The sequence below is a fragment of the Artemia sp. Qi Xiang Cuo genome, chromosome 9 (genome assembly GCF_049724085.1).
Source record: "Artemia sp. Qi Xiang Cuo chromosome 9, ASM4972408v1, whole genome shotgun sequence".
In the NCBI taxonomy this organism is placed as follows: Eukaryota; Metazoa; Arthropoda; class Branchiopoda; order Anostraca; family Artemiidae; genus Artemia; species Artemia sp. Qi Xiang Cuo.
The window spans coordinates 75,174,119-75,195,365 of NC_142802.1; the positions used below are offsets into that span (position 1 = coordinate 75,174,119).

Consider the following 21,247-nt stretch of genomic DNA (forward strand, 5'->3'; position numbering starts at 1 on the left):
AAATTTAAAAAAGCGGAAAGTGGCTCTTATTTTCTAAACTAAGCTGAGTCAGTGACTCGATACCCTTTGGAAAGTTATTTGTAACGCTGAGCATTCTTGAACAAGTTCTATATTGAGAGAGGACTTTGGGGCAATATTTGGGGGCACCCACCCACCCAGAGTCTCCGGCAGGTGACCCAAAAATTGAAAAAACACACAGAGACGACAGACACAAAGAGACGAATCAAACACAGAGAGGACAAACACACAGAAATGACACATAGAGACGACACATACACAGAGACGATACACACACACAGAGTCAACACACACAGAGAGATGAGACACACACACAGAAATGACAAACACATATAGAGACGACACACACAAAGAGACGTCACACACACACACAGATACGAAACACACAGAGAGACAACACAGACCGAGAGACAACACACACACACACAGAGACAACATCCACACAGAGACGACAAACACACACACATAGACGACACACTCAAAGTGACGACTTACACATAGAGATGACACACACACAGATACGACAAACACACAGATAAGACACACATAGAGAGACGACACACACACAGAGACGACACACTCAAAGTGACGACTTACACATAGAGACGACACACACACACAGAGACGACAAACACACAGAGACTAAACACAAAAATAGACTAATCACACACAGAGAGTACAAAAACACAGAAACGACACATAGAGACGACACATGCACAGAGACGATACACACACACAGAGTCAACACACACAGAGAGACGAGACACGCACACAGAAATGACAAAACACACATAGAGACGACACACACAAAGAGACGTCACACACACACACAGATACGAAACACACATAGAGACGACACACACACAGAGACAACACACACACACACAGAGACAACATCCACACAGAGACGACACACACACACACAGACGACACACACAAAGAGACCACTGACACATAGAGACGACACACACACAGAGACGACAAACACACAGAGACGACACACATAGAGAGACGACACACACACAGAGACGACACACTCAAAGTGACGACTTACACATAGAGACGACACACACACAGAGACAATAAACACACTGAGACGACACACATAGAGAGACGACACGCAAACAGAGACGACAAACACACACACACAACACACACACACACACTAAAAACACAAAGCTACTACACACGCACAGAGAGTAAAAACAAAACTACACGACACACACACACAGATCCTCAACACATATAGATAACAATAAGACATATTTAGGACAGAAAACCATAGCTTCACAACCAAAATTACACGAAACAACAATATTTAACTCAGACACACAGATGACAAACACACAGAGGTTAGATACAAACATAGATTTCTCCAGAAAAGCGAGTGACCACACAAACACGCGACGCATAGAGTCGACACTTTGACAGAGACGATACACACACACACACACAGAGACAACACAGACACAGAGACGAGACACACACACATAGAAATCACAAACACACATAGAGATGACACACACAAAGAGATGTCACACACACACACAGATACGAAACACACATAGGGACGACACACACATAGAGACAACACACACACACAGACAACATCCACACAGAGACTAAACAAACACACACACAGAGACTACACACACACACAGAGACGACTTACACATAGAGACGACACACACACACACACGAGAGACGACAAGCACACAGAAACGAGACACATACACACAAACAAAGATTCGACACACAGATAGAGACAACACACACACAGAGACGACACACACACAGAGATGACAACACGTAGAGAGACGACACGCACACAGAGACGGCACCCACACAGGGACAACACATACACACAGATACGAACCACCCACAGAGACGACACATGTACAGAGACGACACACACACACAGAGTCCACTCACACAGAGAGAGGACAAACACACAGAGACGACAGACAAAAAGAGACGAATCACACACAGAGAGGACAAACAAACAGAAACGACACAAATAGACGTCACACACACACAGATACGAAACACACATAGAGACGACACACACATAGAGACAACATACACACACACAGAGACAACAAACACAGAGAGACGACACACACAGAGACGTCACACACACAGAGACGACACACACACAGAGACGACTTACACATAGAGACGACACACACACAGAGACGACAAACACAAATAGACGACACAGAGAGAGATAAGACACACACACATAGACGACAAACTCATAGTGAATACTTACACATAGAGAATACACACACACATAGACTACACACACACAGAGATGACACACATCGAGAAACGACACGCAAAAAGAGACGACAAACACACAGAGACAACACACACACAGATACGAAACACACAAAGCGACGACACACGCACAGAGAGTACAAACACACAGACACGACACACACACACAGAGACTACACACACAGAGAGACAACACACACATAGAGATGACAGACACACAGATACGAAACACCCACAGAGATGACACACACACACAGAGTCCACTCACACACACAGAGGACAAACACACAGAGACGACAGACACAAAGAGACGAATCACACACAGAGAGGACAAACACACAGACAAGACACATAGAGACGACACTTGCACAGAGACGATACACACACACAGAGTCAATACACACAGAGAGACGACACACACACACACAGAAATGACAAACACACAAAGAGACGACACACACAAAGAGACGTCACACACACAGATACGAAACACACATAGGGACGACACACAAATAGAGACAACACACACACACACAAACAACATTCACACAGAGACTACAAAAACACACACACAGATAATACACACACACAGAGACGACAAACACAAAGAGACGACTAACACAAAGAGGCTACACTCACGCAGAAAGTAAAAGCACCCAGACACGACAAACACCCACAAACATAAACAGAGACGACACACACATAGAGACAACACAGACACAGAGACGACACACACACACACAGACGACAACACATAGAGAGACGACACGCACACAGAGACGACAAACACACAGAGACAACACACACACACAGATACGAAACACACACAGAGACGACACATGCACAGAGACGACACACACACACAGAGTACACACACACAGAGACAGCACAAACACACAGAGACGACAGACACAAAGACCCGAATCACACACAGAGAGGACAAACACAGAAACGACGCATAGAGACGACACATGGACAGAGACGATACACACACACACAGAGTCAACACACACAGAGAGACGAGACATGGCGTATCTGATGAAATAATTTAGGTCTTATGATCAATTTAATTTATTTTTTTTTAATAAAGTAGTTTTTTTTAGTAAGGACACACACACAAAGATTCAACACACACAGATATTTGACAAACACACAGATACGAAATATACACCGATACTAATCACACACGTAGATGACACACACCAATAAACGCCACCTAGACATTACACTTTCACAGTAACGATACACACACAGAGTCACCACACCAAGAGAGACGAGACATGGCGTATCTGATTAAATAATTTAGGTCTTATGATCAATTTAATTTATTTTTTTTTTTTAAGTAGTTTTTTTTTAGTAAGGACACTAATAAAAACACTCACTCAGATATAACACACACAGACACAGAGACTACACACAAATACAGACGACACACACACAGAGAAGAAATACTCAAAGAGACAACTTACACATAGAGACGACACACACACACACACACACACAGACGACAACACAAGAAGATACGATACACAAAGAGACGACACACACACACACACACACACACAGATGACAAAACACACGGAGACAACACACACACACAAAGAGACGACACACACACACACACACACACACACACACACACACACACAGATAATAAACACACAAAGAGACGACACACACACAGAGACGACACACACCCACAGAGACGACACACACACAGAGATGACATACTCAAAGTGACGACTTACACATAGAGACGACACACACACACACACACACACACACACACAAAGAGACGAGAAAACACACAGAGACGAGACACAGAGATACGACACACACACACACACACACACAGATGACAAAACACACGGAGACAACACACACACACAAAGAGACGACACACACACACACACACACACACACACACACACACACACACACACACACACACACACAGAAACGAAAAACACAAAGAGACCACACACACACAGAGACCACACACACACACAGAACACACACACAGAGACGACATACTCAAAGTGACGACTTACACATAGAGACGACACACACACACACACACACGAGACGACAAAACACACTGAGACGAGACACATAGAGACGACACACACACACACACACACACACACACAGATGACAAGATACGAAACACACAAAGAGACGACACACGCACAGAGATGACACACACACAGAGCACACACGGGTAGAACCCTCACCACCAAGGTCAGTTTAGGTTAGATTAGGTTAAGTTACCTAACATTTCTAGGTTAACTTACATCAGGTTAAGTGGTGCGCCACGTAACCTGATGTAAGTTAACATATAAATGTTAGGTAGCATAAACAAATCTAACCTAAATTAACATGGGAGGTGAGGGTTCTAATCGTGGGTGCGCTGTGTGTGTGTCGTATCTGTGAGTGTGTCGTCTGTGTGTGTGGTTCGTATCTGTGTGTGTGTGTGTGTGTGTGTCGTGTCTATGCGTCTAGTGTCAGTGGGTTGTGTCGTGTCTGTGTGTGTGTGTGTGTGTGTGTCGTGTCTATGTGTAAGTCTTCTCTTTTAGTTAGTATTCTCTTTGTGTGTGTGCTCTGTGTGTGTGTGTGTGTGTGTGTGTGTGTGTGGTCTCTTTGTGTGTGTGTGTTGTCTCCGTGTGTGTTGTGATATGTGTGTGTGTGTGTGTGTGTCGTCTCTATGTGTCTCTTCTCTGTGTGTTTTGTCGTCTCTGTGTGTTTGTATGTGTGTGTGTGTGTGTCGTCTCTATTTTTAATTCGTATCTATTTTCTTGTCGTCTCTGTGTGTGTGTCTTCTCTTTTGGTGCTTCTTCTCTGTGTGTGTGTGTTCTCTCGGTGGGCTGGGTTTGAATTTGTTACTTACTAAAAAAAACTACTTTATTAAAAAAAAAAAAATTAACATTAAATAACTAAATAAATAACTTAATCATATTCTCCCTGTCTTGTCTATATGTGTGTGTTGACTCTGTGTGTGTGTATGTATCGTCTCTGTCCATGTGTCGTCTCCATGTGTCGTTTGTGTGTGTTTGTCCTCTCTGTGTGTGATTCGTCTCTTTGTGTCTGTCGTCTCTGTGTGTTTGTCCTCTCTCTGTGTGAGTGGACTCTGTGTGTGTGTGTCGTCTCTGTGCATGTGTCGTGTCTTTGTGTGTGTGTTCTCTCTGTGGGTGTATGGTCTATATGTGTGTTTTGTATCTGTGTGTGTGTGTGTGTGTGTATGTGTGTGTGTGTGTGTGTGTTTGTGTGTGTGTGTTTGTGTGTGTGTGTGTTTGTGTGTGTGTGTTTATTGTTTATGTGTGTGTGTCTGTGTGTGTGTTTGTGGGTGTGTGTCGTCTCTATGTGTAAGTCGTCACTTTGAGTTTGTAGTCTCTTTATGTTTGTGCTCTGTGTGTGTGTGTCGTGTCTGTTTGTGTGCCGTCTCTTTGTGTGTTTGGTCTCTGTGTGTGTGTGTGTGTGTGTGTGTGTGTGTCGTCTATGTGTGTGTGTGTGTTTTGTCTCCGTGTGTTTGTCATCTGTGTGTGTGTGTGTGTGTGTGTCGTTTATATGTGTCGCGTCTGTGTGTGTTTTTTAGTCTCTGTGTGTGTGTGTGTGTGTGTGTCGTCTCTATGTGTAAGTCGTCACTTTGAGTATGTCGTCTCTGTGTGTGTGTCGTCTCTGTATGGGTGTCGTCTCTGTGTGTGTGTGTGTTCTCTCTGCGTGCGTGTTGTTATGAGTGTCCTTACTAAAAAAACTACTTTATTAAAAAAAAAAGAATTAAATTGATCATAAGACCTAAATTATTTCATCAGATACGCCATGTCTCGTCTCTCTGTGTGTGTTGACTCTGTGTGTGTATGTGTATCGTCTCTGTCCATGTGTCGTCTCTGTGTCGTTTCTGTGTGTTTGTCCTCTCTGTGTGTGATTCGCCTCTTTGTGTCTGTCGTCTCTGTGTGTTTGTCCTCTCTCTGTGTGAGTGGACTCTGTGTGTTTGTCTTCTCTGTGCCTGTGTCCTCTCTGTGGGTGTATCGTATCTGTGTGTGTGTGTCGTATGTGTGTGTGTGTCGTCTCTGTGTGCGTGTCGTCTAACTATTTGTTGTAGTATCTGTGTGTGTGTGTCGTCTCTGTGTGTGTTTTGTCTCTCTTTGTGTGTGGTCTCTGTGTATGTGTGTGTGTGTGTCGTTTCTGTGTGCTTGTCGTCTCTGTGTGTGTGTCGTCTCTATGTGTAAGTCGTCACTTTGAGTGTGTCATCTCTGTGTGTGTGTCGTCTCTGTGTGTGTGTTTGTGTCGTCTCTGTGTGGATGTTGTCTGTGTGTGTGTGTGTGTTGTCTCTATGTGTGTGTCGTCCCTATGTGTGTTTCGTATCTGTGTGTGTGACGTCTCTTTGTGTGTGTCATCTCTATGTGTGTTTTGTCATTTCTGTGTTTGTGTGTGTTTCGTGTCTGTGTGTGTGTTGACTCTGTATGTGTGTATAGTCTCTGTGAATGTGTAGTCTCTCTGTGTCATTTCTGTGTGTTTGTCCTCGCTGTGTGTGATTCGTCTCTTTGTGTCTGTCGTCTCTGTGTGTTTATACTCTGTGTGTGTGGGTTGACTCTGTGTGTGTTTGTCATCTCTGTGGGTGTTTCGTATCTGTGTGTTTCTCATATATCTGTCTGTGTTGTCTCTCTGTGTGTGTCATATCTCTGTGTGTGTGTATTTTCTTTGTGTTTTTACTCTATTTTAATGTGTAGTAGAGGTTTGGGGTTAGTTAATGTGTTTTTTGTTTCTCTGTGTTTTTTTCTTCTATTTTTTAGTTTAGTATATAGATTTGTGTAGTATCTGTGTGTTTGTCGTCTCTGTGTGTGTGTCGTCTCTATGTGTAAGTCGTCACTTTGAGTGTGTCGTCTCTGTGTGTGTGTCGTCTCTCTCTATGTGTCTGGTCTCTGTGTGTTTGTCATCTCTGTGCGTGTGTCGTCTCTATGTGTAAGTCGTCACTTTGAGTGTGTCGTCTGTGTGTGTGTGTGTGTCGTCTCTGTGTGGATGTTGTCTCTGTGTGTGTCGTCTCTATGTGTGTTTCGTATCTGTGTGTGTGTGACGTCTCTTTGTGTCGTTTCTGTGTGTTTGTCCTCTCTGTGTGTGATTCGTCAATTTGTGTCTGTCGTCTCTGTGTGTTTGTCATCTCTCTGTGTGAGTGGACTCTGTGTGTGTGTCGTCTCTGTGCATGTGTCGTCTCTGTGGGTGTTTCGTATCTGTGTGTGTGTGTTGTCTCTGTGTTTTGTCGTCTCTGTGTGCGTGTCGTCTCTCTACGTGTTGTCGTCTCTGTGTGTGTGTCGTATCTGTGTGTGTGGTGTCTCTATGTGTGTGTCGTCTCTTTGTATGTGTGTGTGTTTGTCGTTTCTGTGTGCGTGTCGTCTCTGTGTGTGTGTGTGTCGTCTCTATGTGTAAGTCGTCTCTGTGTGTGTGTGACGTCTCTTTGTGTGTGTTTGTGTCGTCTCTGTGTGGATGTTGTCTGTGTGTGTGTGTTGGCTCTATGTGTGTGTCGTCCCTATGTGTGTTTCGTATCTGTGTGTGTGTGACGTCTCTTTGTGTGTGTCTTCTCTATGTGTGTTTGTCATTTCTGTGTGTGTGTGTGTCTCGTCTCTCTGTGTGTGTTGACTCTGTGTGTGTGTGTGTATCGTCTCTGTGCATGTGTCGTCTCTATGTGTCGTTTCTGTGTGTTTGTCCTCTCTGTGTGTGATTCGTCTCTTTGTGTCTGTCGTCTATGTGTGTTTTTCCTCTCTGTGTGTGAGTGGACTCTGTGTGTGTCGTCTCTGTGTGATGTTTCATATCTGTGTGTCTGTCATCTCTATGTCTGTGTTGTCTCTATGTGTGTGTCGTCTCTGTGTGTGTGTGTGTCGTTTCTGTGTGTTTGTCCTCTCTGTGCGTGTGTCGTCGTTGTTTGTTTTTCGTTTATATTTGTTTGGTTTCTATGTTTGTTTGTCGTATATTTTTTCGTATCGTCTCTATATGTTTGACGTCTCGTTTTGTGTTGCATCTCTATGTGTGTGTGTCTTCTCTATTTTTATATCGTTTCTGTGTGTGTGTAGCCTCTGTATGTGCGTGTTTGTCGTCTCTGTGTGTTTTTAGTCTCTGTGTGTGTGTGTGTGTTGTCTCTATTTGTTTGTGTTCTCTCTATGTATGTTTCGTATCTGTGTGTGTGTGTGACGTCTCTTTGTGTGTGTCGTCTCTATATGTGTTTGTCATTTCTGTGTGTGTGTCTCATCTCTCTGTGTGTGTTGACTCTGTGTGTGTGTATCGTCTCTGTGTATGTGTCGTCTCTATGTGTCATTTCTGTGTGTTTGTCCTCTCTGTGTGTGATTCGTCTCTTTGTGTCTGTCGTCTCTGTGTGTTTTTTTAAATTTTTAGTTCACCTGCCGGAGACTCTGGGCGGGTGGGTGCACCCAAATATTGTCCCAAATTCCTCTCTCAATTTAGCACTTGTTCAAGGATGCCCAGCGTCTCCAATAACTTTCCCAATAGTATCTATTCACTGTCTCAGCTCAGTTTAGAAAATCTGAGCCAATTTCCACTTTTTCAAATTTAGGGTCACTTGCCTGAGACTCTGAGCAGGTGAGGTGGGCACCTCCAAAAATTTGTCCCAATTTCCACTCTCACCTTAGAACTTATTCACGGATACCTAAAACCGTCAACGGTTAGACTGTTGCCCCTAGTGTTAACCATGCCATGCTCTACACACATATCAACAATATATTTTTTGTTTTTTGTTTTCCGTTTTCACAATGGGGTCCCAATCGAGCTCATGTCCATCGCTTAGCATTCAGGTCTTGACAAATAGAGCCCAGATAGTCGGACCCCAACGCTCCAATCTGAACACTGACTAAGACCCCAATTCTGAGCTAGTGAATTTCAACAATTCAGGCTGGTGGACTAGGACCCCAATTCTGAGATAGTGAATTTCCACAATTCAGGCTGGTCGACTGAGACCCCAATTTTGAGCTAGTGAATTTCGACCATTCAGGTTGGTGGACTGGGACCTCAATACTGAGCCAGTGGATTTCCACTATTCAGGCTGGTGGACTAAGACCACAATACTGAGCTAGTGGATTTCAACCATTCTGGCACTTTGACTTTTCATTCCCAATTAAATTTAAAAAATAAGCATTTTCAACTAGAAATAAGGAGCATCGTTAAAAACTAAGATGAATGGAAATTATCCCGTAGATGAAGTTAGCTACCCCCTCCGAAATACTTTGTTCTTTATGTTAGACTTTGACTTTTCATTCCCAATTAAGTTAAAAAAAAAGCATTTTCAACTAGAAATAAGGAGCATAGTTAAAATCTAAGACGAATGGAAATTATCCCGAATATGAAGTGGGCTACCCCCCTCCGAAATACCTTGTTCTTTATGTTAGACTTTGACTTTTCATTCCCAATTAAATTAAAAAATAAGCATTTTCGACTAGAAATAAGGAGCTTCGTTAAAAACTAAGACGAATGGAAATTATCCCGTATATGAAGTTAGCTACCCCCTCCGAAATACCTTGTTCTTTATGTTAGACTTTGACTTTTCATTCCCAATTAAATTAAAAAATAAGTCCTATCATCTTGGAAGTTATTAATGTAGTTGTTAAGGAGAAAAATACTTCATCAAACTTTTATGTCTTCGCTCAAGGTTGAAAAGAGTTATGGCTAGGAGGATGAGTCCTAAATCCATCTGAATTCATTGTGAGGAGGTGTCATAAAACCCTCTGGAAGTTACCAAGGGGAGGAGTCGTTGAACGCGCGGTAACAATAAAAATAAATAAACATCCCAAAAAAATAAAAAGGACTATACTTGCATTTTGAATGAACACCAAGTAAATTAAAAATAAAAAGGCTTAAAAAAACAAAGCCCCCTCAAACCCCGTGAAGTCATTTTAAAAGGTATAAAAATTATTTATTTAACAGAAATCCTCGCCTTCAATTGAACGGAAAAAATATAAGAATTATTTATTTAACATAAATTCTTACTTTTTTGAACGAACGCCATGTAAAGAAAAAATCACACTGGCTTAAAACAACAGCGTCCTTCAAACGGAACTTTGAAAATCAAGAGAATGTAAAAGTTACAAGGTGAACCGCTTCCCCTTTGGGAGCCTAGAGTACCTGTGCGGACCGGGGAGTTCCGGTAGGGTTTGGTGGGGGGGATCGGAGCGCTTTGGGGTTGCGGTAAGGGACCACACGGCTAAACCACGACAAAGCACTACTCTCGTGGATCTCAAGTCCCATTTAACTCAACTACCGTGCACCTGAATCCTTCTTGTAACTGAACCCCTGTATAACCGAAACCCCCGTGCAACTGTATCCCCTTTAACTGAACCTTCGTGCAACTTAACCCTCCATGCAACCCATCCCCCTCAAAACACTTTTCAGCCATTTCTATTTAAATTGACAATACTTTTCAAACGTTAATTATGTATTATACAGACCACATAGGCGAGGTAAAGCTAGGTCAAGTCACAATGTCATTCTATCGTTAATTTTAAATTAAGCTATTTAATACTTTCTAGCAATGTCTCTTGTAAGCGTCAAATCTATTAAGTATCTGAGCTTATTCTTTGTATTGTTGATGCAAGCATCCCATTCTTTAATTACCCGTGAGGCATTCTTAACCATCGCAATACCTTTACGCAAATATCTTTTCGAAAAAATTCACAAATCTCGTAAACTAAAGAAGTAATTATCCTTTTCAAAAAACCTTAGTCCTTCTATTAATGAAACCCATGAAACGAAACCAGTCGTATAGGATCACACAATCTCGCTCCTAGTTCCAAAAATGGAATGCATATAGCGTTCGTAGTAATAGGTTTAAAAACCTATTAGCCAAGTTTAAAAAAAAAACCTACTAATAAACTTACAGATGAAAGACCACGGATTTAACCTAAAAAAAAAAACTTGTATAAATCTCTTGGCAAAGAAAGAGTGTAATGACCAGTAGAATAGAATATCTATCAGAAAAACCTGTTTTGTACGGGGGCGCCCCAGAAATATAATGTTGATTACTACTGGCGATGTAGGGGATTTTAATGCATGTATAGCATCAACCATTGCTAGCTGAAAACCGACTTTTAACATTTTGATTTCATTGTCATTGAAAAGATCACTTTTCTGACGTTCGTAAAGATCAGATAAACTATCAAAAAGAAATTCAAGATTAGTAATCCGTTTCCTGAGATTGACGATTTCCGTTTCTTTTTTTAGGCAATCTTCACAGGTATGGGGCTCGAAGTCACTAGCCGTTTCTGCAAATCTGCAATGCTTGTCAATTCACCTTTACTGGAATAATAGATTTGTGGTTATTTTTGCAGAATCAATCGATACATCAGAACTATTGTTGACATTACTCGAAGCCCTTGGTATAGTAGGGGAATTTCTAATACTACTTCGAACGATCACTTCAAGTTGATCTTCGTTGTAGATAGATCAATTTTCTTCATCCGAAATAACGGGGGATTTTACAGCCTCGATTGGTTGAACCACTTCTGGTTGATTATCGATGGAATTAATCACATCGTTTTCAACCATCGACGCTCGGCATTGAACGCATAACCAATTAGGGTTTTTAAGGCGATTACTTTTGTTATGCCAGCACTATCAGTGTGCAACCAAGCATTGCACTTAGAACACTGGAAAGACCCAGTTCCACATTTTCTGTACCATTCATTACAAGGATGGGACATTCTAGGCTAAGGAATAAAAACCTGACAGAACTTGAATTGGAAGCTATATCTTCAACTAGAACCTGGTCGCCTAAGCCAAGATTAGTACTGGTACTTGCTAAAGAAAGGTTCACAAGGCTGATCTCGCTTCTTCACTTAAAAATCACAAGTGTCATTTATTTCAAAACAAGACGTCTTGACCGGTCAAGATCTAATGGAAGACTGAATATTATTGCTCCTTAATTTCAGTTGAAAAAACTTGTTTTTCTTTATTTAATCAACTGAAAAGGACCCACGACAAGTTTTCGTTCATTCATTCAATTTTTGTCAATTTCATTCAAAATCAATTTCAATTTCCTTCAATTTTTTCTTCAATTTCATTTAATCATTCATTCATTCTATTCCGCGCTAGTAGAACTTTTACATGATCCAGCTCAAAGGTAATTAACCAACCGCTCATTTTCCAATTTCTATAAATAATTTTATCTGGAAAATTAAAATCTATAAGAAACATTGGTATTTCTGTTATAGATGAATTGGTTCCGACTAGAGTTTAATAAATTGAAATAGATGTAATATACCACCAAACAATCTAATTTTATATCCAAAAGCATAGTTATTGGGCCTTTCAACTATAATGAGCAAAATGGCTATCTCAAAATTTTGATCGGACAACTTTGCAAAAAAAGGGGAGGGGAAGGGGTCAGGTTGCCCTCCAATATTTTTGGTCACCTAAAGTTCTATATTTTGTCAAATAGGAGCTTGAAACCAGTATAGTATGGTTTTCTGATACGCTGGATCTGATGGTATGACTTTCATTAAGGCTATATCGATTTTAGGAGCTGTTTCCCCCTTTTTCAAAAATCAGGTAAGTTTTCTCAGGGTTGTTGACTTTAATTGTTAAAACTAAAATTAATGAAACTTATATGTTTAAAATCAGCATAATAAGCCATTTTTTATATTTCTATTGGTATTAAAATTCCGTTTTTTAGAGGTTCGGTTACTATTGCGCCGGGTCACTCCTTATTAAATGTTCGTTACCACGAACTGTTCGATAACCCTATTGAGCCCCTTAACCCTATTGACGGAAACAAGAGCATCCTTTGAAGCAATTACGAGAGAATTCTGGGATATAAGAAAGAAAAACACATCCTCTTAAATCTCTCCAGGAAATATTGCCTAGATGTCGAATGTGAAAGCCGGGAAGTGGAACTCCACTGAATGGTTTTTTTGTCATAAATTTTGAAAGTTTGTGCCGGAACATTTGGGCAAATGCTAAAGTTTTCATTTCAAAGAGTAATAACGGGAAAGATGAAAACAAACCTTAGTTGACTGATTTTTTTTTTTATTTACACTAACTTGGTTTTTCATCAGATTGAATAATGCTTGAACAGTTAAAGTAGTTAATTTCAATTGCTAAATGTATTTCAAATAATTTGATTATTTCAACTTACTAAATTTTATATTAAACTTTTTTCTTGCACGTTAGACATTCAGACATTTTGTGGGTTCAAGGATGGAGAACATACCTGAAGGATGTATTCTAACTCAAAACAGAGTTCAATATGGCTGTATCTAGGAATTTTTTTTGGCGTTGGATACATCCAAAAATTGAGTAAGAAGGGTTATCTTCTCGGTAACCCCTTCAGAGTATTTTTTTTTTTTTCGGAGAAATAATTTTTTTTTTACTTATATTCTTCCGACCAATTTATGAGTCTGAAAATATTTCAAAGGGTGGAAGGGGTCACATCAGGAACCCCCCCCTGCCTAGATACACTTCTCTATTCAATATATTTGGGTTCATTTTGGGTCTCATCAAGCGAAAAACCTTCCTGGAACGGCAATTCAGGCTCAATATGTAAGTCTATTTACTGCTTTATAATTATCTATCACATTGATATGCAATAGACAGATTCCTTTGCTTTACTGATTGCTTGAATGTGGTAAGTCAAAAGGTATTTTTGTAATTTCACAATAGAGTGGAAAAATCCAAAAAGAAATTTGTGGTTTTTAACTAGCATTTTCAACTAATCGCCTGTACAAAGAGGATTTTCTTAAAAATTTAAGAATTTAGACGGTTCGAAGTGGACTTATCAGGAGTTTCAGAAACTCACGTACCAAGGGTAGGAAACATGAAATTAGGTGATGTCAAATTTATTAACTCGGGCAGGATGGATGGGGCACATAGACAGGGAGTGGGGCTCATGATAAAGAAGGAAGCTGCTAAGTCTTGTTTAGGTTGGGAAGGTATTAAATATAAGATACTAATTGCTCATTTTATGACTAAAAAGTTCAGGGTATCAGTCATAGTAGTATACGCCCCTGTAGAACCGACTGACGGAGATAGTGGTGACTCAGATGAATTTTACTTACTGCAACAGGAATAAATAGACAGGGTCCGTCGTAGAAATATGGTGTTTTTATTAGGAGAATTTAACGCCCAAGTCAGTAGAAATAGAAACAGATGGCATCCTGACCTAAATAAATTTGGTAAACGAAAAGAAAACTGTAATGGCTACAGACTGCTGCAATTTGTAGGTATAGCAATCTACAGGTAGTAGTTATAACCAATACAGCTTTTTATCATAAAATGACCCAAAAGTTAACAGGTTATTTACATGATGGTAAGAGAGCTAATGGTCTTGATTATGTTATTGTAAACTAAAGATTGGCAGGGTCAATACAGGATAATAGGTTATATAGGAGTACTGTTATTGATGCTAAAAGTAAAAATCACCATCCAGTAGTGTCTAGGATTAATTTAAAGCTGAAATTAAGGAACGTCAACTACCTTCCGGGAAGCTATGGTGTTAATATATTCCAGGATGAGAATTTGAGAAAAACTTTCCAGGGACAGTTGAATATTAAACTGAAGATTTTAAAATTTGACAATGTAAAAGATGGATAAAGAACTTTTGGAAAGCAGGTTGTGAAATCACTGATACGCCCCTTAGAATGTATTTATATGAAGGATGGGTCTGAAACATCTAAGATGAACTTGTTGGTCACCATTTTAGCGGGTTTTGAAAGGAGTTTATAAGAAAATCTATATTGGATTAATCCCCACCCCCATCCCCATCTTTATTGTAGGTAAGAGTATGAATATGATCTCTTATGATATGCCTAAAATAGTCCTGCAATATGAGGGGAAGTATCACCACTCAATCCCAAAATTACAGGCTTAATCAAAAATATTTTTCAGAATAAAGGGAAATCATGAGGGATATCATGACATCCCTACCAATTTAGCTTCTATATTTATCTAGATACTTAATGAAACTTAGAAGATTTGGGCTTGAAGTCAATGTTTTCAGAATCCCAACATTCATCTTTTGCTTACAGAAAGACCTACCGACTCTCGTGTGCAAAATAATGCTTAGACGTATCAAAATTCTATGGAGCCTCAAGTAAGTAAACCCAGCTGACGAACTTTAAAAAAAAATGATAGTCCATATTAATTATTATTAGTACAGGCTTTATGTAGCTTCAGGAAGAAATGTAGCACAGCACGGTATGAAGGCTCTGAAACTGGACAGCTGAATAAACAGCATTTAGGTTATTCTAAGTTGATTGGATAACTCGTAATTTATACTCAATAGCATTTGGCCCTTGTTTGGCAAAATTGATATTTTGCTGCAATATGGAATTGGCAGAAAACTCCATTTTTTCATGGTCTGATCTCTTTTTCTACTCAAAAAAACTCGCTAAAGTTTCCAGTTTGTGTGGTCCTAGAACCACCTATTTGGCAAAACCACCCCAGGGGAGAAAAAAAATGAAAACTCTTCAATGGCTAAGTTTCTTGAAAAAAACTTAGCTTTAGTAGTTGGGGATTGAAACCTCTGTACTAGGCTCTCTTATACACTGAATTAAATACACTAACTTTCGTCAAAATAATTTTGTTTTTTGGTGGTCTTTTCACGTTTTTCGAAAATCCGACTTATTTTCGCACCTTTTTACCTTTTGAAAAGTTATTTTAAATTTCAAGAATTTTTTACGTTTGGAATCAACTTCAGAAGCTAGGAGTAAGAGTAACGAGTAACTTAAGAGCAACGCAATGATGTTGTCCCTAGGAAATGCTTCATGATTTATTGAAAATTAACAGATTGACAAAATTACTTGAATATTAAATTGAATAGCCAAAAAGAAGAAAAAAAAGAGACTCACAGAAGATTCTGAGTTCCAGAAAAATATAAAGATAGAAAAAGAGGCTAGGAAACAGAACTTAAATTTTCATCTCTTTTCCAATGTTATTGGAAAGATTCAGTCGGCAAGTTCTTGGTTGGAAATAAAAAGGGATGGGTACTTGTGTCATACATCTGCTACCAAAGTAGTTTAACCCACAACCCTTTGATTTGTTTTAAGAGAAGGATAAGGAAAACAGAGCGATCTCATGATCAGGAAATCTGAGAAAAGCTTTAGCTTGTTATCATCGTTTCTCCCCCTGAATTTGTAGCGTAAACATATCTAATATCTGCTTGTTGGACACCGAATATTTGATAAGAGACAAAGCTAAGTTGCGTCCACTGTATATATAATAGGTACAGTGGTTGCGTCAGAGAATGGCAAATTTTGTCCAGCGAAAATGACAGTCATAGAATTCCAGTTGGCACGTCTGATTAGGTGCAAAACTTTCTGTAGTCTTCGAAGAGACTTAATTTTCAATTTTTTCTTTCGTTGTTCCTTTTTTTTGTCTTCTACAGTGATGAAGCCCACTTGACACTAATCCTGCAGAAACCATTGATAATACGCGTATCTTAATCCACCGTTTTATTAAAAGAATATTGTCATGTTCAATTTAATAACAACTGTTTCTTTTTAATAAGTGCATGACAGCGTGGTTTATAAGAAAGAGTCCTGTTTTGTTTTCTAAGAAAATAAAAATACCGGACGTCACGAATTCACACAAACAGATTGTTTTCCTTTTTCTTTTCTTGTGTTTCTTGGTTTCCCTTTGCCCTGATTACGTGTCCTGAAATTTCAGGAGGGTCGGTGGACAAATTTAAATATTTGGCATTGCCCATCGTTGTAACCAAGTTATGAAATTCTCCCGTTGTTTACTTATAGTATTTGTTATTGGGAAGTATACAGACATTTTTTTTGGGGGGGGGATTTCTTGGGGTAGATTCCTATAGCAAAATCTTCATTGGGGAGGGAAATTTCCGGGGGGGGGGGTAAATTTTCCAGGGGAAATAATACATTGGGCGGATTTGACAGAATTACTTTACGAAATTCTTTTTAATTGTCTTACATTCTCTTTGCCAAATTTTTCATGTGGAAATGTTCCGGGGGAATTATCCAGGGGCTTTTTTCCGCACGTTTTGATTCCCGGGAAGTAATTTTCATGGAAGGAGCATTTCTGGAGTGATCCACAAACCAATTAGAGATTAAAGTTTTATTCAAATGAAAGATTGCTAAGGAGAATTTTTCAGGCTTAATCGTCCACAAGCAATTTTACAGGGAGGGGGATTCTCAGCGTGGATTGAACTGTTTTGAGGGAAATTGAATGGGAAGGTGGGCACTTTACGTTGATCCACGGGGAGTTTTCCGTGAGACGGAGGGGTGTATTTTATAGAGGGTGAGCCAGATTTACCGGCATTATCTGAAAAACGAAAATAAATTATTCCATATACGAAGGGTTTCCCCCTCATCAATACCTTGCTCTTTACGCAAGGTATTGTCCCAGTTTTTTAAGAGCCTCTACTGAAACGCGGGGACCGTTTAATTAGAATAGGAAGCTTTTTTTTTAAAGTGCCATCAGCTTTAGCGGAGAGAGTAGGGTATTGAGGAGGGGGCAGCCCTTCACATAAAGAATTAATCTTAAAAATTAATATATAAATTAGGTTTAAAATTTTTTTTATGTTCGGTAAGCCAAATTCGAAACTGCGTTAGTTTAAAAACTTTCAGAAATTAATAAATTCTTTTCAAACTGAAAGTAAAGAGTGACATTAAAACTTAAAACGAACAGAAATTATTCCGTATATGAAAGGGACTGTCCCCTCCTCAGTGCCTCGCTCTTTACGCTAGTTTTTATTACGCTATTTTTTACAAGTTTTTATTGTTTGAAAAAGTAGAGCTGTGAGAAAGAGTCAAACTTTAGCGTAAAGAGTTAGGTGTTGATGAGAGGACAGTCCCTTTCCCTTTCACGGAATAACTTCTGTTATTTTTATGTGTTAATGTCGCTCCTTACTTTCAGTTTATAAAAAGTTTTTTTTTTATATAGCCTAATATTAATCAAGAATGACGGAACACACCTACCTGTGTCTATCGATGTTACATTGAGGTCGCTTCATATTCAAAAGTCGAGGTAGTATATGAATAAATACTCGCCGTACCCATGGTGCCATCTTGTGAGTTTGAGGTGATCGAAAATGTACATTCAGCACCACGACGGTTACACATATACTAAAAAAAAAAACACAAAACTGAATATTTCAAAATTTAATATTTGAAGATTTATATTTAAAAATTTTATTCTTTGCAAAAAAGGAACAAAGAACAATGTGGCCTTCCTACCACCCCCCTTCCAGGGTATATAAGTTATTTCTTCTCGGATATGACCAAGATTTTGTTATTTGTTTGTTGTTGTTGCTCTTCTTCTTTGCCTTGGTTTTCTCATATTCTTTTCTCTTGTTTATTATTTATTTTTTCGCCATTGGCTTGACAGAAATATTTTCTTTCTTATTCTCAAGAAAGAAATTTAGTTAGTATGAAATCGATTATTTGAAGTTAAGCACCTCGGTTTATTTTATGTCTGTTTCACATACAACAATTTATGGAAAAGGGGTGCTCAGACGAGCATCCCCTCGATTCTCGAAGATCTTGTGTCCCCCTGGAAACTTAACTGCTCTCAGTCCACAATGTTGTTTAATATTTAGAAGCTTAAATCTAAGAACTCTTGCTATTTTTACTCTTTTGTAATTAATAAATGGATCAATATCTTTTTTTTTTGAAAGCTCTGTGGATATTTATAACCTTTTTTTTCATTCCTCCTTTTTTACCGACCTACACTTGCCCGATCTTTAATAAAGAGGATTGAAGTGTTTTATAACATTACTCAATAACTAAACTTTTATTGCCTGAAATTTGTCAAGACACAAACCCTCTTTTAAGTGTTATTAAATAAAAAAACAAGTTATTTTTTCACTGAAAGTAAGGAGCGAGATTAAAACTTAAAACGAACAAAAATTATTCCGTATGTGAATAGGGCGGTTCCCTCCTCAACGCTTCTCTCTTTACGCTAAGGTTTTTTTATTGTTTTAAACAATAAAGTTGTGAGACAGAGTCAAACTTTAGCGTAAAGAGCAAGGCGTTGAGGAGGGGACAGCCCCTTTCATATAGGGAGTAATTTTTGTTTGTTTTAAATCTTAATGTCGCTCCTTACTTTCAGTTAAAAAAAACTTGTTTTTTAGTTAATCAGAAGAAAGATCACGGATTCGTGTTTATTTTATTTTTTGTTTGCTTGTTTGTTTTTTTTTATTTTCCCAGGGGTGATCGTATTGATCCAGTAGTCCTAGAATATCGTATGGGGGCTTATTTTAATGGAAATTAAGAGTTCTAGTGCCCTTTTTAAGTGATCTAGATATTCGACCTAGACAGACGATTTAAGATATTCGTATTTTTTTATTACGTATATTAGGGAGTTCGCCCACTAGTCAATACCTTACTCTTTACGCTAAAGTTCGAATTTTTTTTCGAATCACAAACCCCTGAATCACAAAGGCCGATTAATTAGTATAGATAGCTCTTTCGAAAGTACTAAAAAAACTTTAGCGTAAAGAGCGAAGTATTTACTGGGGACGAACCCTCTCATATACGTAATAATTTCTGTTCGTTTTAAGTTTTAATGTTGCTCCTTACTTTCAGTATTCTGATAAGTTTTTATAATAATGCTGGGAACACCAGTGCCCCCTTCATAGAAATTTCCCTTCCCTCCAGGCAACATCCTCCATGGAAAGATCCCCCCGTTACCCCATCCTCCGATCCCCCCCCCCCAGAAAAAAATCCCTACTGAAATCGTCTGTATACTTCCCATTAACCAATACTATATGCAAACAATGGGCAAAGTTCATACCTTGCAGCCCTTCCCCGGGAACTGTGTGGCATTAAGTTATCCTCAAAGACATATTTATCAGATTTTTGACTATGCTGAACAAAATGGCTATCTCAATTTTTATTGGATGACTTTGGGAGAAAATGAGCATGGGAGGGGCCAGGTTGCCCTCCAATTATTTGGTAAATTAAAAAGGGCACTAGAACTTTTAATTTCCGTTCGAATGAGCCCTCTCACAATATTCTAGGACTACTGGATCGATATGATCATCCCTGGGTAAAAAAAAACAAACAAATAAACACGCATCCGTGATCTTTCTTCTGGCAAAAAAAATACAAAATTTCACATTTTTGCAGATAGGAGTTAAAACTTTTATAGTAGGGTTCTCTGATACACTGAATCTGATGGTGTGATTTAATTAAAGTTCTATGACTTTTTGGGTTTGTTTCCCCCTTTTTTCAAAAATAAGGCAATTTTCTCAGGTGTGTAATTTATGATGGGTAAGATTAAACTTGATGAAACTTGTATATTTGATATCAGCATAAAAATCTAAGTCTCTTGATGTATCTATTGGTATCAAAACTCCGCTTTTTGGAGTTTCGGTTACTATTGAGCCTGGTCACTCCTTACTTACAGTTTGTTACAACGAACGGTAATCTTAGACCACACTGTTTTTCCATTGACAAGTAAAATAAAACTAAATAAGTAAACTGTTAAAACCTTGAATAAAAACGAAAGAAATTAGAATTAAAATGCTGTATTATTTTGGCTTAAATCCCAAATATATTTGTCAATTTAAAACCGTCTTGATTATAACATTTCCCATTGCTAATGTATTTGTATATTTAAATTTCATTTATTTCTAGATGGAATATGTAATGTTACAAAGCATGACTTAGAACTATCTCTACTTGTTCAGTCTTTAATCAAGAACTCTAATATAACAGTCTAATCTAACAGGAAGAGACAACGCCATCGTCAATATTTTGAACGCGACGTTTAAAATTGAATTGCAACTGTTGCTGCTCAGGTTCATAAAAATACTTCAGCTTTTTTCCTGCTTAACAGTGTCTATTGACTCGAGAGAGCAATAAAAATGCTCTGTATGAGGCTGAAAGATGTTTCTCCAACTTGAACGACTTGACGGATATTACAGCTTTTATGGGTTATCCTTTGCTTTGGTAGATTCTAGGGAATATTTTTATAGGTAATAAATACTTACAAT

At 38.9% G+C, this 21,247-nt stretch overlaps 1 protein-coding gene across 3 annotated transcripts in view; it reads right to left on the minus strand.

Moving 5' to 3' along the window:
- nAChRalpha4 (nicotinic acetylcholine receptor alpha4) overlaps positions 1-21,247 on the minus strand; it is a 327,885-nt gene that overhangs the window by 90,303 nt on the left and 216,335 nt on the right. For all 3 annotated transcript variants that reach the window (XM_089094869.1, XM_089094868.1, XM_089094870.1), the window contains one exon: positions 18,228-18,374. In XM_089094869.1, coding sequence (XP_088950995.1) covers positions 18,228-18,374 — 147 coding nt within the window. The remainder of the gene's footprint in view (positions 1-18,227; positions 18,375-21,247) is intronic.